The sequence below is a fragment of the Diabrotica undecimpunctata genome, chromosome 9 (genome assembly GCF_040954645.1).
Source record: "Diabrotica undecimpunctata isolate CICGRU chromosome 9, icDiaUnde3, whole genome shotgun sequence".
Taxonomy (NCBI): Eukaryota; Metazoa; Arthropoda; class Insecta; order Coleoptera; family Chrysomelidae; genus Diabrotica; species Diabrotica undecimpunctata.
In genome coordinates this window covers 30,798,007-30,813,701 of record NC_092811.1, presented here as the reverse complement: position 1 = coordinate 30,813,701, position 15,695 = coordinate 30,798,007, and the positions used below count along the sequence as shown (strand labels likewise).

Sequence of the window (15,695 nt, the reverse complement as noted above, 5' to 3'; positions counted from 1 at the left end):
GGTTAATATCTAGGCCAGCCTTGGTATATTCTTCTTGTAGTTTCTTCATCATGTAGGTGAGGTCGTCTTGGTCTTGTGCAATCACTACCTGATCGTCTGCAAAGCTTAACGTATATAGGTATTCGTTCCGTACCGGTACTCCCATGCCTTCGCATTTTCTTTTCCATGTAGTCAAGGCTTTTTCTAAGTATATTTTGAATAGGGTTGGAGATGTGGAACAACCCTGCAGGAGCCCTTTTGTTGTGGTGATGTCTCCTATGATTCTTGTTCCCATTTTAATGGACACTTTATTTTCTTTATATAGAGCTTTTGTAGCTTCTATGAGCTCCGTCTGTATTTCTAATTTGTACATTGCCTCCCATAGTTCTGACCTTGGTACAGAGTCATACGCCTTTCTCAGGTCCACAAATTCCAAGTGTATATCTCTATTTTTTGCTTTTTTCTTTTCCAGCAGTTGTTCCAGTGTGTATATGTGGTCTATGCATGATCTTCCTGCCGTGAAGCCTGCCTGATCCTCCCCGATTTTGCCTTTTATCGCTTGCTCTATCTTTTCTCGCAGTATCTTCCCATATAATCTTCCTATTGATGATATTACGCTTATTCCTCTGTAGTTTTCGCATCGTTTTCTATCTCCTTTCTTAAATATAGATGTCATATATGCCTCCGTCCATTCCTTTGGGAGCTGTTCTCCATTTATGGCTTTCTGAAATATCCATTGTATCATCCGGTGTAATTTTTTTGATCCGTATTTTATAAGCTCAGGTGAGATGCCTCCAGGTCCCGGTGCTTTCTTATTTTTGATTGCTTTTATGGCCGTTCTCATTTCCCTATCTGTTATTTCTATTTCAGGTGTGGGAATCTGCTTCGTCTTCGCCTGTTTTCTTTTCCAATGAATTGTGGTCTTTGTTCTGTTAATAGTTCCTTGTAGTAATCCTTCCATTCTTTGTCCTGTATATTTCCCAATTTAATTTTTTCTTTTGAGTTTTGTTTCAATTCTCTCAGTACTTTCCATGACTCCGAAGTTCTTGTACCTCCTATATATGTTTCAATATTTAAGCAGATTCTTTCCCATTCTTCATTCTTTTGCTGTGTTATTTGTTTTTTCACTTCTCTATCTTTTTCTCTATATTCTTTATAAACTTCGTCGTTGTTTGTAGTCAGCCATTTTCTGTATAGTTGCTTTTTTCTTCAATTATTCTTTTTGTTGGTTCATTTATTTCATAATAGTGCTGTTTATTTGTTATATGTTCTTTTTCCCCAAGGGCTTCGAATGCTGCTTGCTTTATACTCGCCTTTATATGCTCGTTCGCTATTACGAACACCAAATGTACTAAGTGTAAAAAATGTTTATGTTATAATAAAAAAGGAATTATCTATCACAAATTCAGAACTCATGTATTTTTGTATGTTAACATTTTATTAAAATATGTTCGTATATTGCATGCGAAACCGCATATGGATTTGCGAAAAATCTTCCAGTTTGTAGTTATTACATATGAAACCATACACGGGTTTACCCTTAATAAAAATCATAATACATAAAAATATTTTTTATTTTATGTTTGCAATAATTCATGCAATAGAGGGTTAATTATCCTACATCGACCGTTATTTTGGTAATGTAGTAACGCCGTTTAGCAGTGACGACATAAAGTTTAAGATTTGTGTGCAATCAAGCTTATAGGAAAGCCGTGTACAACAAATAAATATAAAAATTATCAGGCATAAAGATGTAATAAGAATTAAAATATATATAAAAGAAAGTTTTTAGGTGGAAATAATTGTTGTTGAAATAAAAGAAGCATTAAAGTAAAGATGGCAAGCATTAATAACCACAAATAGTACTAACCTAATATTTTGTTAAAATTTTCTAACTCTAGTTGATTCCCTAAATCCTCTAATTTCATTTGAACAGTACTATTATTATGACATAAATTTCCATGTGAAGAGCTAAGATTTTTGCGCACTTTGACGGTATTTTCATTACTACTGCTTAATAATCCAGTAGGCCTTTCAGTAACTTTTTGCTTAGCATCTTCTACTGTCTTGGATATCCTTCGAATAGGATGTACTATGAGGTTAGGTTTGTTTTTTTGAACTGATTGGTCAAACGGTTTTAAAATTGGTTGACCTACTACTACTATTGGAAAATTGTCTTGATTTATAACCTTAAATGCTAGTTGGTCTTCATCTCCAGAAGTTTCTGAAAGAGTAGGAGCCATCTTTCTTGGTGAGGTCATGCAGATCTGTTAAAAAAATGTACATAAAGTCTTTAGATTTACTGTGTTGGTGAGTCAACAAGTCAATCATTAATATTTTATGTTATAACTAAGTTTATAAAGCAATGAAAGTAGCATAATAAACACGCCTTTTTACTACATGGCAAGCTATAATTATTTCCATGACACGCTATACCATAGTAATCAAAATTATAATATAAACATTTAAATCTAAATATCTTCATAACTGTTAGATTTAGGTAGAGGAATTAACTAATAAATCTTAAAGTTCTTTCCAATAACGTCACAATAGATAGAGTGATCCATTTTAAGAAAGTTGAGAAGTTTTTAAGTTCTCACCTTGTATATTAAATAGTATTCCATACATAAAATTTTAAAGTTTTATTTTTTTTTACTTTAAATTAATGTGTCTCGGCTGCAAAGACCATTGACACAAACAATATTGTATACAATAATTACAAAAAGCACATGTTACTAATTGCTACAGTTAATCTATAAGCTTAGAACCTATGACTAAATAATACAATAGTTTTATCACTAAATTATAAGTTAAAGGTAAAGTACATGGAAAACAAGGGGTCATATTCTGTTCAACAACTGAATGTCTTTCAAAAAAAAAACTCGGTTTCTGTGGAATATATGTACTGCATATGGTTATTTGGTCGGGACACCAGACAGTTATTGCTATGGCCTTTAAATTGATAGTTAGGATATATTGTATAGAAAATAAATCATTAGACACGAAGATATATGTTCCTCCACTTGTTCTGGTATACGTAGTCCGAAGGAAATGGAAACATTCAAAATTTTTAAGATCGCGTCTATGAGTTTCCTTGAAATTGGTTTCTTAAAGGCAGATGATATCTGTTTTTATATTATTGATTAATTGTTGTAAGCGTTCTAAGCAAGGGTAGAACCTATCGCAGTGCCACTGCACTAAAATATATTTAACATTGAGATCGTTGAGAGGTTAGAGAAGAGTCGGTTAGATAATCTTCATCATTATTTGTAAATTGCGATGTTGTGCTTCTAATTTCTGAATTGTCTATATTAAGTTGCAGTTTAATTTTCTTAGAAACTCTTGTAAATCTATTCTTGATTTTTCTATCTTCCAATGAAGGGTATATTCTAAACATGTCCTCGAGTATTGATCGAACATTTTAAGTGAACTGCTGTGCTTTTTGAAGAGGGTTATTACTGCCGAATGAGTTTTCCAGAAAGGAAAGAAAATTTTCAACCGATAAAGAGAATAAGTTTGGATTTTCTTGATAAAGATTATTGATTGTGAGAACAGAGGAGGCGGTTAATTTAGATTGATCGGGTGCGACTTTCTTGGATTTTTTAGTTTTATTCTTTTTATGCACTTTTGCATTTTTATGTCTTTGATGGGTAAGTTAGTAGATGTGTTTGTTTCTTGGGAGGTAGAATCGCTGAAGTCAGAACGAGTTCGTTTCTGACTAGTGGTAGGAGGAAGAAATTCATTTTTGCGGCAATAGAAGTGGTGGATATATCGACAATTTTTATCTGTTGACTGGAAACCGTATGTTTTGTTGTATTTGGTGGTGCCATATTGTTTGATATTGGGGTAGCAGGAATGGGGTCAGCTGGGAACGATTGTTCATTTGGGAAAGGATTGTAGGGGGATTTTGACAGTTATTTGCTATACGTCCATGTTTTTTGCATAGAAACCATACCATTTTGTCGGTGGAGAGAAATATTCTGTACGAATTATTGTCGAATGGAATTATTAGCGACTTAGAGAAAGCCTTGACTACATGGAAAAGAAAATGCGAAGGCATGGGAGTACCGGTACGGAACGAATACCTATATACGTTAAGTTTTGCAGACGATCAAGTAGTGATTGCACAAGACCAAGACGACCTCAGCTACATGATGAAGAAACTACAAGAAGAATATACCAAGGCTGGCCTAGATATTAACTTCGCGAAAACAGAGTACCTATCTACAAGTGAAGAAGACATAGAAGATCTACAGATTGATGACAACGTAACAATCAAAGGAAAGGATAAATTCAAATACCTGGGGTTTATAATCACGAAAAAGGCAACAACAGAGGAAGAAATTACACAAAGATTAGGACAAACAAGAACGGCAATCCGACAACTTAACTCAGTATGGTGGGATAGACACCTAAATATGAAGACAAAAACGCAGATTTATAAAACATTAGTGCGAAGTATTATGACATATGGGGCCGAAAATTGGATCATAAACAAGAAAAACAGCAGTAAGATAATAGCAACAGAGATGGAATGCCTGCGAAGATGCTGCAGAGTAACAAGAATGGATAGGAGAAGTAATGACGAAATAAAGCAAAGAACATCAATAGAAACAGACATACTAACATATATAGAACAAAAAAGACTAAAGTGGTATGGACATGTAAGAAGAGCTAGCGACAGCAGATGGATAAAAAGAATAACCGAATGGAGCCCCATAGGAAGGAGGAAAAGAGGACGACCCCGAAAATCCTGGAGGAACGAAGTAGACGACGCCATGAGTAAGAGAGGACTAAACGATGGAGAATGGAACAACAGAGAGAGATGGAAACGGTTGAGCGAGGGAAGGCAGTGAATACTGTAGAATCCCTAAATATATATATATGGAATTATTAATGAAGTTTCAATTTCGAGGCTATCTGTGGTTGGAGTAACGTATACCTGTCTTCTGAAGCTCTTAATATTCGTAAATTCATCATCAGAGATTCCAGGTTTAATATATGACACTGGTGAAGCAAGTTAAAGACCTAGATCTTGAAGGTGCTTTTCTATAATTTCATGAGGTATTGATGGACAGACGTTGGAGATTATTAGTCTTTTGGCTGGGGTAACCAGTCTTCTTACGGGTAGTTCTACAGAGTTGGTTGTAATCGTAGGGTATTCTGTTAAAATATGTTCGACAAGTTCAGGATTTGTTAAGTACATGCATATCCGATTATTGGAAATTCTTGAGGCGAAGCATATGTTTTTGGGGCTAACAATGTTACCTATGGCTTTGACGTAGTCGAGTAGTAATAAGTTTGGTTCAGCATGTATTAATACGGCTTGATCTTCGCCGTATATTGGGATATTTCGGTTTGGGTTTTGACATAGTAGCAGTTGCATATGAATTTGGATTATTACTGATGATGTTGGTTCCAGACATGGTGTTGCTAATTGTAGGAGAACATTGATTTAAGTTGTTACTCATGTAGTCAAAAGTAACTATTTTTGATTTTCTTGTAATAAAGTTTCGACTGATAGGCAGCAATTGTAGTGCATATCTGTATTACTGGTTGCCTGGCGAATATTTCTCCGAACCAGTCCTTGATAGGAATGGCTTATATCAAGTATGACAAAAAATGTCAACACATCTGAATGTTTTTATAAAAATTTAAATTTTAAAAATTTTAATATTTTTATAAAATTTTAAAAAGTTTGCAATTTTATAACTTTTTACCCCTAGAGACTCTGTACTCACAATCGTGAGAAACTATTAAAAGTTATAGAAAGGTCAAAATGGTCAAAATAATTTATGATTTGGTTCAGACACGAATCGTACTATTTTGTTATATACCCACTACTTTCGTTTTTGGGCGAAAATGTCGTTAGTTTGCAAATGCAACGAAGAATATGTTTCTAAAAATAGTGTTTTATTGTTGTCATGGCATTAAAACGTAAGTACTGCTTTTGTTTAATTTTCAACGTGGACTTGGAATCACTTATTTGAGAAACTTCATAGTCATAATTTTACCAAAATCATCAGTAATATGGGCTTTTAAACGCCTTCAGTCAGTGCATTCGTAATCTATTTACAGCGGTATGATTTGGCGATGTATTAGAGAAACACTGTAAGTCCATGACTAACGGCGTTTCTCCTATACAGCGCGTATGTCGTTATAATTTGGCGCAATAATGCCAATAATTTTCAGTCAAGTTCAAGCTTGTGTCGTGAATGCACGTAGATAAATAAATGTGTAGTGAATACGAATACAGTAGTAATAATATTGTGAATTACTTATTTGTATTATATCTAGACAAAAATATTTTAAAATGAGTGAAGGCGACAGTGATCATAACGATATTAATTTAGCCTAATCAGAGAAAGAAAGGAATAAAAAAAACCCTACGAATATAGAAATGAAATAATAAAACGAGCTAAAGTAAAAAGAAACGAATAAATCAATTGGAAGGGGAAGAATGTTCCTGCAGTTCCTTCTCCATCCTCCAAAGATTGCAAGTAAGTTGATAATTTGTTCTTTTCTAATAAAAAGTTTTCATTGAAAACATTTTTTTGTTGTCTGGTCATTCTAAATTTGTTAATAAGCACTTAATTTTTATGTGGAGGAAAAACTGCTTTTCATTTATGAGTAACGATGAAAATATGCAGATTATTCAACGATTTAGGAAACTTACTACAAAAAAATGAGTAAGATTGTTACTTAAAAAGCTTAATTTCCGCAACTGAAGTTAAGCAACGATGTAGAAGAAAAGAACTTGGTGAGTCTTCAAAACCTAATAAAAGTAGTAGCTATGTATACTCCATATCAACCTCTAATAAAAAAATTATCGTTTGTAAATTAGCCTTCTGTTTTCTTCACGGAGTAACAATTGACCGAGTGAGGCAGCTTGTACTTTTTCTAAGTGCAGAAAAATCACCATTCGACAAACGCGAAAAAAATACCCCAGGCAATGCAATTTCTGGTATTATTACAGATATTATTCGTGAACATATTAAATTATATCCCACAAGCTAAGTTTACTATACTAGCAAGGAAAAGTATTATTTAAATGAGAAACTATATATCATTCCTATGTACAAAATGTCGACAGAAAAATTTCCGGATTATGCCACTGTTAAGTATTTATACTACAGAAAAGTTTTTGAAGAAGATTTTGAATTATCATTTGGAAGACCTCAGGTAGACATATGTTGTGTGTGTGAGGAGCTTGTATTGAAAATAAATAGTGCACATTTGAACGATAATGCAAAGAGAGTTGTAGCTGCCAAAAAAATGATTCATCTACGTCAAGCTAAGAAATTTTCAACTCAAATGAAATTTGTAAAAGAAAGGACCGAGGCTAGCGAGAAAATTGGGATTATTTCTGTGTTTTATGCAGAATCTTAAACTGCCACAAATTCCGGTGCAAGAAGTTTTCTGTCTTTACCAGGTAACAGTGAACGTTTGTTTGTATCAACAATAATAAAACAGAAAAAGCAACGTTTTTTCTCTATCATAAGGGGAACGGTACGAAGGGGTTGAATGAAGTTTGCTCATTTCTAATGAGGTAATTTATATAGAACATGCCGTTAGTAAAATATCTTCATGTGTTCTCTGACGATTGTGGAGTGGAAAATAAAAAACACACTGTGTTAAGTTTTTTTACCCCATTATTTTACTGTTATTTTCCTATTAGGGATCATTCCTTCCCTACCCTGTGATGGGGATTTTGCGGTGATTAAATGAAAAGTAGACTGTATATACACAATGGAAGAATATGGACAGCTGATAAATATTTCATATAAAAATAACCGCTTTAATGTGGTATTGGTCAATGCTGAAGACGTAATTGATTACAAAAGTTGGTGGCCAGAGTACTACAAAAAAACCATGTTATCCGCGGAATCCAGTGGCAAAAATATTCCAAGGAATCAGAAGGTTCAACTAAAAATAAGCCAATTCATGTATTTTTACAAGATTGTTGATATATAAAAACTACAAAGTTATATACAAGATGAAGAAAATATCCAGGATTATTTTAATGAATTTGTTCAACTGGCCCACCACGACCAATAATATACCTGAAGAAGATGAATGATCACACTTTTCGTTTTTTTTTTTGAGTTGTAATAATATTTTTTGTACTTTATAATATAAATTATAGTACTATGTGTATTTTAAATGGAATTAGGACAGTTTTTAACATGTAGCAGTCTTTGTGTTTTCGTCACACAGTTTTTTCTCGTTTTCCGAAAGTTTTAGTTTTGTGACTTATGGTGTTTCTCAAATAAGTGATTCACTTTTAGTGTTGATATAGATATAAATATTGTAAAATGGTTATTAATTACAGCGTTGTAAAAAACATATAACAAGTTTCAAATATGGTCTCACAGAACCGGCCTTAGTGTCACAATTATGATCTTTTTGTCGCAACGACTACGTAGCTTACCTAAATATGTGTAAACCAATTAATTGTTACAGGATCGAGTTCCAAAATTCACTTAGACAACATACGAGCCAATCCGGATGGAATCTATGACCTTTTGGATCATATTGATTCTGATTTTGAGTTCGAAAATGAAGACGACTATGAGTGGCAGCCTACACTTGAACCTACATGTCCTGTTATGAATCAGAAAATAGTGATTCTGATAATGATAATTCAATAAATGGAAATGTTACTTCAACAAGTATTGCTTCAAATTCAAACGCAAAAAACATGAAAATAGAAACAAGAAATGGGAGCAAAGTTTTATATGGGAGAAAAAACATTTCACCAAATAGATGTTTTAAATGAAGCAATTGAGGCTATTTGAGAAATATTGTCACCATTTCAATATTTTCATAAATATTTACCACAAGCATTTTTTGATTTGGCCGCAGTACGTACAAATCAATATTACCGTTCAAATAAATCCATTCGAACATATAAAACTATTTATTAATATTTTTAATTTAGTATTTTACTTCACTTTCGACAAAAATGCACCTACTCTAAAAAAAATGAAAAATGTCAAACTATTGTCAAACATTTGTCAACCGTTATTAGTGTTAGTTTTTTGTGCGCTTAAAAGTCTTCCAAAAAAGACTCCCCGAAAAATCAGGCACCCCGCCTACAACCCAGAACGAATTTAGACCTGGACGAGGCAACATCTCTGTTTGGCAGAAGTCCTTAAAAATCTGTCAAGGATTTAATCCTCAAAAAGTATACAGTGCTCTCCAAATCGGTCAACGATTTGTCCCGTTGTTGGTATAACAACAATCAATTATAATCACAGATATATAAATATTGATTATCATACAGTTGTGCCCGTTTTTGTATACACTAGAAGTGTTAAAAGTTTTTTTCGCATGGTTCTCTGGGTGGCCTCTGACACATGGTTACCACATCTCCGCCTCTTGATCCAGGATCTTCGTGATAGTGACTTGGATAGACAATAGTGTACATACACTTTTGAAAGACTTGTTAACTAGTAAGTAGTATCTAATAGTAGGAATTTTGTTTAGTTCTTTATGTATTTGTACTGATTTTATTTATGCTATTTGTTTTTCTCTCTTTTTCTCTTTAATAAATCGTTTTGTACCTTTGGATAGCTTTTTCAACCATTAGTGTTTAAGACATTCTTATATTACAGGTAAGAGCTCTCATATTTTGTAACCAGCAATCTATGTTATACTCTCTATCTCATTTTAGGACATTCTTCATGTTTTTTTTTTATTGTGTAGATACTAATTTTATCTACAACTACGTACACAAAAATGATAATCTAATAAAACCAAATGTTAATTTTTTGGAATGCATGCAGTTCTTAGACTCATCAAATATCCAAGAATACGTAAATATTGGCAATCAAATTTTAGATTTCCTGTTGTAGTTGATGCGATGTCAAGAACTCGTTTGTTTACACTATGCACAAACTTCTATGTTAAAGATAAAAACAGAATCTCCAACGAAAACAAAAAAAATAATTAATTGGGTAAAGTGCAACCCATGATAAATTTTATTAGAAAAAGATGTAGGGAAATTAAAAGACCACAGGAAAATTACTCAATTGATAAACAATTACCAGACAACTAGGCCTGTGGGTTTGAAAAAATTTGTAATGACTACTTCGACTTCGAAATATACCAAGGCAATACATCTGCTTCTCAAGCCTCCTCTCTCATATTACATTTTGCAAACACACCGAGAGGAAGTCATAAGCAGATATTTCAATTCTGCAACATCGTCTTCCTATTGGGAACCGTATCTTGCTGTCTTTACTACACTCCTTGTTGTCATTCGTCTTATGATAGTTCCATTCTACTCTTTTATTTCTTACTCCGTTCTTGATGTTCTTTACCTTGCATCTACTTCGAATATCTGTACTTCTAGCTCTGATTTTTAAGTGTTTTCATCTCTGATGTTTCTAACATCCTTGTGTCCTCTCTGTGTCAGGCCATGTTTCTGCCGCGTATGCCATTATTGCTCTATATAATGACTGTTTTGTAAATTTTTTGTCTTTCAATTCTTTCCCGATATTTTTATTTCTCCATATTCTTTCATTCAGACACCTGCGGCTCTATTCACTTGATCTTTTACTTCTGTTTCGAGCTTTCCGAAGCTAGATAATGTGATGCTTAGATATTTAAACTCCATCGCTTGTTCTATTATCTGACCTTCCAGCTCCAATTTACATCTTAGTAAATTTGCTGTTATAACCATGCATTTTGTGTGCCATGTTGAACCGGCTTGTTTCCTTATGTCATAGTCCCATCTTAAATTTGGAAGTCTTCTTGGTTTCTTGACACCTCTTACCTTATACCACAATGAAATTCTAGCGGACCACCTATTGGCAGTTCTTCTCGCTAAATGTCTCGCCCACTTCGAAATATTTAATTCTGTGGATTACATCAGTAAACTTGGTTTTCTGTCCGATCCATTCTATTCTTTTTTGATCTCTCTTTGTTACACCTATCATGCATCGCTCGATTGACCTTTGAGTGACTTTGAGTTTCGATATTATCACTTTCTTTAGTGTCCAAGTTTCGCAGCCGTATGTTATGATTGGTAGTATACACTAATCGAATGCTTTTTTTCTTCAGGTAGATTAGCATTTTAGATTTGAATATAACTACATTTCAACCAAAAGATGCCCAAGCCAGTTTCATTTTTCTATTGATTTCTGATTTAGAGTATTTATGTATTAGTTGTCCCAGGTATACATACTCATCTACTGTCTCAAGTGCAGTGTTATTTATTATTACATCTTGAACATCAACTAGCTCGTTGTACATGGTTTTTGTTTTTAGCAAGTTCATTTTTAGACCAACTTCATTGCTAGCTGCATTTAGGTCGCTTATACGTTCTTGTGGTTATCCAGGGTTATTAGCAATCAGCTGATGAGCACGACACATACTGCATCCAACTACATGTTTTATCTCCTTTTTAACGGTACCTCACACGTCATCCTACGTTAAGCCGTTTGGCATCTACGACCGGGGGTTTCGATTTTAGGGGTTGTGATTTAGAGGATGAATTCAGATCCCCTGATATTATCTACTTAAATCACAGAGTTCGGACGGAGAGACCTACTTTTAGGAAGAAGGAAAATTACCTGTAGAAAAAAAATGTATGATACTACAGCATAGCTTAGGACTGATGTACATCAAATGTATGGAGGCTTGTAAGGATGGCTTTTATACACGAAACTTTTATACCTAAACCTCACAAAACCGAACATTAAAAGGTCCCGAGGCCGATAAGCCTGATTTAATTCGTACAGAAAAACTGCTCGATAGACACATTCTCTTCTCTTTCTCGTTGTCAACCGTTTTCCATCCACTCCTGAATGTAGGTCTCTCCCAATTGCTTCCATCTTTCTCTATCTTGCGCCAATTTAATCCACTGTTTGCCTGCCACTGCTCTTATGTCATCTACCCATCTTTTTTGAGGTCTTCCCATGCTTCTTGTTGTCGTCCTTGGTCTCCATTCTAGAATTCTCCGTGTCCATCTGTTGTCATTATATCGGGCTACGTAACCTGCCCAGCGCCATTTCATTTTTGTAACTTCTTCCACAATATCCCTAATCTTCGTTCTACGTCTTATCTCGGTGTTTCTAATCTTGTCTCTCAGTGATATTCCAAGCATGATTCGTTCCATTGCTCTTTGCGTTGTTTCTAATTTTTTAGCAGATTTTTTGGTAAGGGCTACTGTCTCCAAGCCGTAGGTACAAACTGGTAGTATGCATGTGTTATACACCTTTTTCTTTAAGTTTACAGGAATGGAGGTGTTTTTCAAGATATATGCTAGTTTGCCGAAAACGTCCCATGCCAGTTGTGTTCTTCTTTTAGTTTTAGCATCTTGATTTGGTTTTCCTAGTTTGATGACATGACCTAAATATACATAATGTTCAACATTTTCTATGTAATTTTCTATCTAATTTTGTATTGTTATATTTGTCTGGTCTCGGCTCAGTATTTTTGTTTTACTGTAGTTCATTTTTAAGCCTACCGCTCCTAAAACTGCATTTAATTGTTGCATTTAGTTCTTGGATATTATCGGCTATTAAAATTATGTCATCTGCGAAACTCAAGTGGTTTAAGTATGATCCTTTGACGTTGATACCCTTGTTGTTCCATTCTAGTTTCTTAAAAATGTCTTCTAGAGCAAGGGTAAATAGTTTGGGAGAGATGGTGTCTCCTTGTCTTATTCCCCGTTGTAGTCTTATGGGATTAGTTTTTGTGCTTTCGTCCAGCTTTATCTGCATGGTGGCATTTTCATATATGTTTTTAATTATGTTAGTGTATCTTGAATCTATACGTGCATTTTCTATAGATTCAAGCACTGCCCATAATTCGATGGAATCGAATGCTTTCGATGGAAATCGACGAACGCCATATGAATTGGAACATTATACTCGGTGCATTTTTTTAGCAGTGTTCTTACGGTATGCAAGTGGTCTATGGTACTAAAATGTTTTCTGAATCCAGCCTGCTCGATAGGTTGATAGAAATCTAACTTATGTGTTAGTCGGTTGGCTATGATATTAGACACATTAGGAATGCACTATCTCGTATAGAGAGTGGAGTAACTTGTACAAACCAGGAGGTTATATTGAGTACATTTCTGGATATAGACGGAGCACTCGACACAGGGATGATTTCGATTCGTCTAAAAAGAATAGACGAAACGATATGGATAGACTTCATACTGAGGAGCTGTATAATATACGCAACGTTACTGCGGAATACAGTGTCTGCATAAGTAACCAGAAGCTCTCCGCAGAAAAGGTCTTATCTCCTCTCTTGTGGAATCTGGTTACAGATGGACCGATAGCTATACTCACTAACGAGAGGAATCATTTTCTGGACTAAGTGGGGTTTAAAATAAGTCCTTAGAAGTCCAAAATTATGAAATTTTCTAGGAGGACTTTAGATTTGGCGATTGGGTCATCTGATTCTAAATGGTAAACGTTTTAATCTAGTGAATGAATTACAGTATTTTAGTTTAATATTACACTCGGGGCTTGATTAGGTATGATTAAATTCTGAGAAATATTAAGTATATTGTCGGAGAAGCATAATAATTATGTTTGTATGTATTTTTGGTAAGCGCTTCTTGAAATCCTTTTTTTTTTAAGTAATATTTGTTAAAATTAATTCCCTTTTCAAAAGTTCATTAACACTTTCCAATATATACTAAGTGACATAGAAATCCGAACACCCAGTTTAAATGATTTTATTTTAATAAAATTTGGTGTAATTTATTTATCTTACTGAAAAAAAAACAAGTGATAAAGTTTTTAGCCTTATCAGTTGGAGATCCCGGTTTTTATACTTTTTGTTTTTAAATTCACTAACAATCTAAAAATGAATATTTCAGCCGCGGTAAAGATCCAAATTTGGCGGATTGTGGTTCTTGACATTCTTTACAATTGGTTACGATGCCTAGAGTACAGAGACCTCTACGATTTCGTCAACTTAGTGAGTTTGATAGGGGCCGTATAATGAGACTTCGGGAAGCTGGACTTTCTTTTCGGGAAGTTGCAGTTAGAGTGCAAAGAAGTGTAGACACCGTGGTTAGGTGTTGTCAGGCATGGCTTCAAGAAGGCCGTACGCAAAGAGAAAGGGGCACTGGACGCCGCCGTAGAACAACAGACCGTGAAGATCGCCGCCTAAGATTATTGGCCTTAAGAGACCGTTTCTCCACTACCAGCTCCATTGCAAATGAATGGTTTGCATAACACGGAAGACCTATTGGCATGCGAAGTGTTTATCGACGAATGATAAGTTTTGGCCTGTTTTCATACCGACCACACTGGGTCCTCCCTTTAACTCCAGAACACCGCCGTAATCGCCTTCAGTGGTGCAGAGAACGGTCACTCTGGAATCAGGAATGGAACAGTATTGTCTGTAGTGAAGAGTCTCGATTTTGTTTAGGCATGCACGATGGTCGAGCGTGCACGGTCGTCGGTTAGAAGACGACGTGGTGAAAGGAGGAATCCACAGTTTTTTGTTGAAAGACATGTTCATCACACTGTTGGAGTTATGGTTTGGGGTGCTATAGCTTATGGTTCCAGGTCACCTTTAATCTTCATCAGAGGTAACATGAACGCGCAGCGTTATATCCAAGAAGTTCTAGAACCCCACCTTTTACCCTATCTTGACACCCTGGCAAATCTAACTTTCCAACAAGATAATGCCCGACCACATGTTGCAAGAGTCACAATAGACTTCTTTCAACATAATGATGTCACATTGTTAGCATGGCCACCAAGATCTCCCGACTTATTACCAATTGACCAAGTGTGGGATATGATGGGTAGGAGATTGCTCAATTTGCAACGTCCTCCTCAGACTCTACAAGCACTTCGAGAGGAGTTGGTGGTTGCCTGGAATGAGATACCACAAGAGGACATTGACCACCTGATCAGAAGCATGCCTAGGCGCGTTGGAGAATGCGTAACACATCGGGGTACATCCACACATTAGTAAAGATAAAAGGGCTTTAAAGCAATGCAATCATTTTGAAATTTTAATCATTTACTTATTATGCTTCATTAAATACTTATAAAAAAACTTTATTAAATTAAAATCATTTAAACTTAGTGTTCGGATTTCTATGTCACTTAGTATATTAAACGTAGTTTATAATAACCTTGATTGACTCTAAGGCCAGATACCCCTCATCAATCTTACAAAACAATAGTTTAGCGGTCTATATTAAGGTTATCAACTCCGAAACACAGCCGTGAATATATTATTTTCAAATCCAAATAATAACTATAGTTATAAAGTTTTTTTTATTCAACAAAAAAATAGGATTTCACATTTATATATTCAGGTTAAAAGTATACTTCATAGTTCTCTAATATTTAATTACGATATTGATTTCTGGAAAGTATTTATAGCTTCGAACTTTTGTCAAGAGTTTGATTATTTATTATTTAGTAATTTAACTTTGAGGCAATCTACAAATAGAAGTTAATACTATAAAATATCAGGGAAAGATTGATTATTCAAATAATACCAAGGGAGCAAAGGGATTGAGATAAAGAAAGGGATGTACCAAAAGAAAACGGACACTTCTCGGCTTAATAATGCAAAATAAGGTTATATTAAAAAAAAATGCTTTTCGTTTACTAATTTCTAGAGGTTTAAAAATATACAATTGTCAGAAGGATAGAAATCTGGAGAATAGGTGGAATTCAAATACCAAATAGTAATTCAAACCACAATTAGTCATTTAGGGG

The 15,695-nt window shown here is 34.5% G+C and overlaps 1 protein-coding gene across 1 annotated transcript in view; it reads right to left on the bottom strand.

The window, feature by feature from the left end:
* The window catches only part of LOC140449339 (uncharacterized), a 101,022-nt gene that overhangs the window by 58,550 nt on the left and 26,777 nt on the right, over window positions 1-15,695 (bottom strand). The window contains exon 2 of the mRNA XM_072542474.1: window positions 1,850-2,246. Within this exon, the coding sequence (XP_072398575.1) occupies window positions 1,850-2,240 (391 nt within the window). The 5' untranslated portion in view covers window positions 2,241-2,246. The remainder of the gene's footprint in view (window positions 1-1,849; window positions 2,247-15,695) is intronic.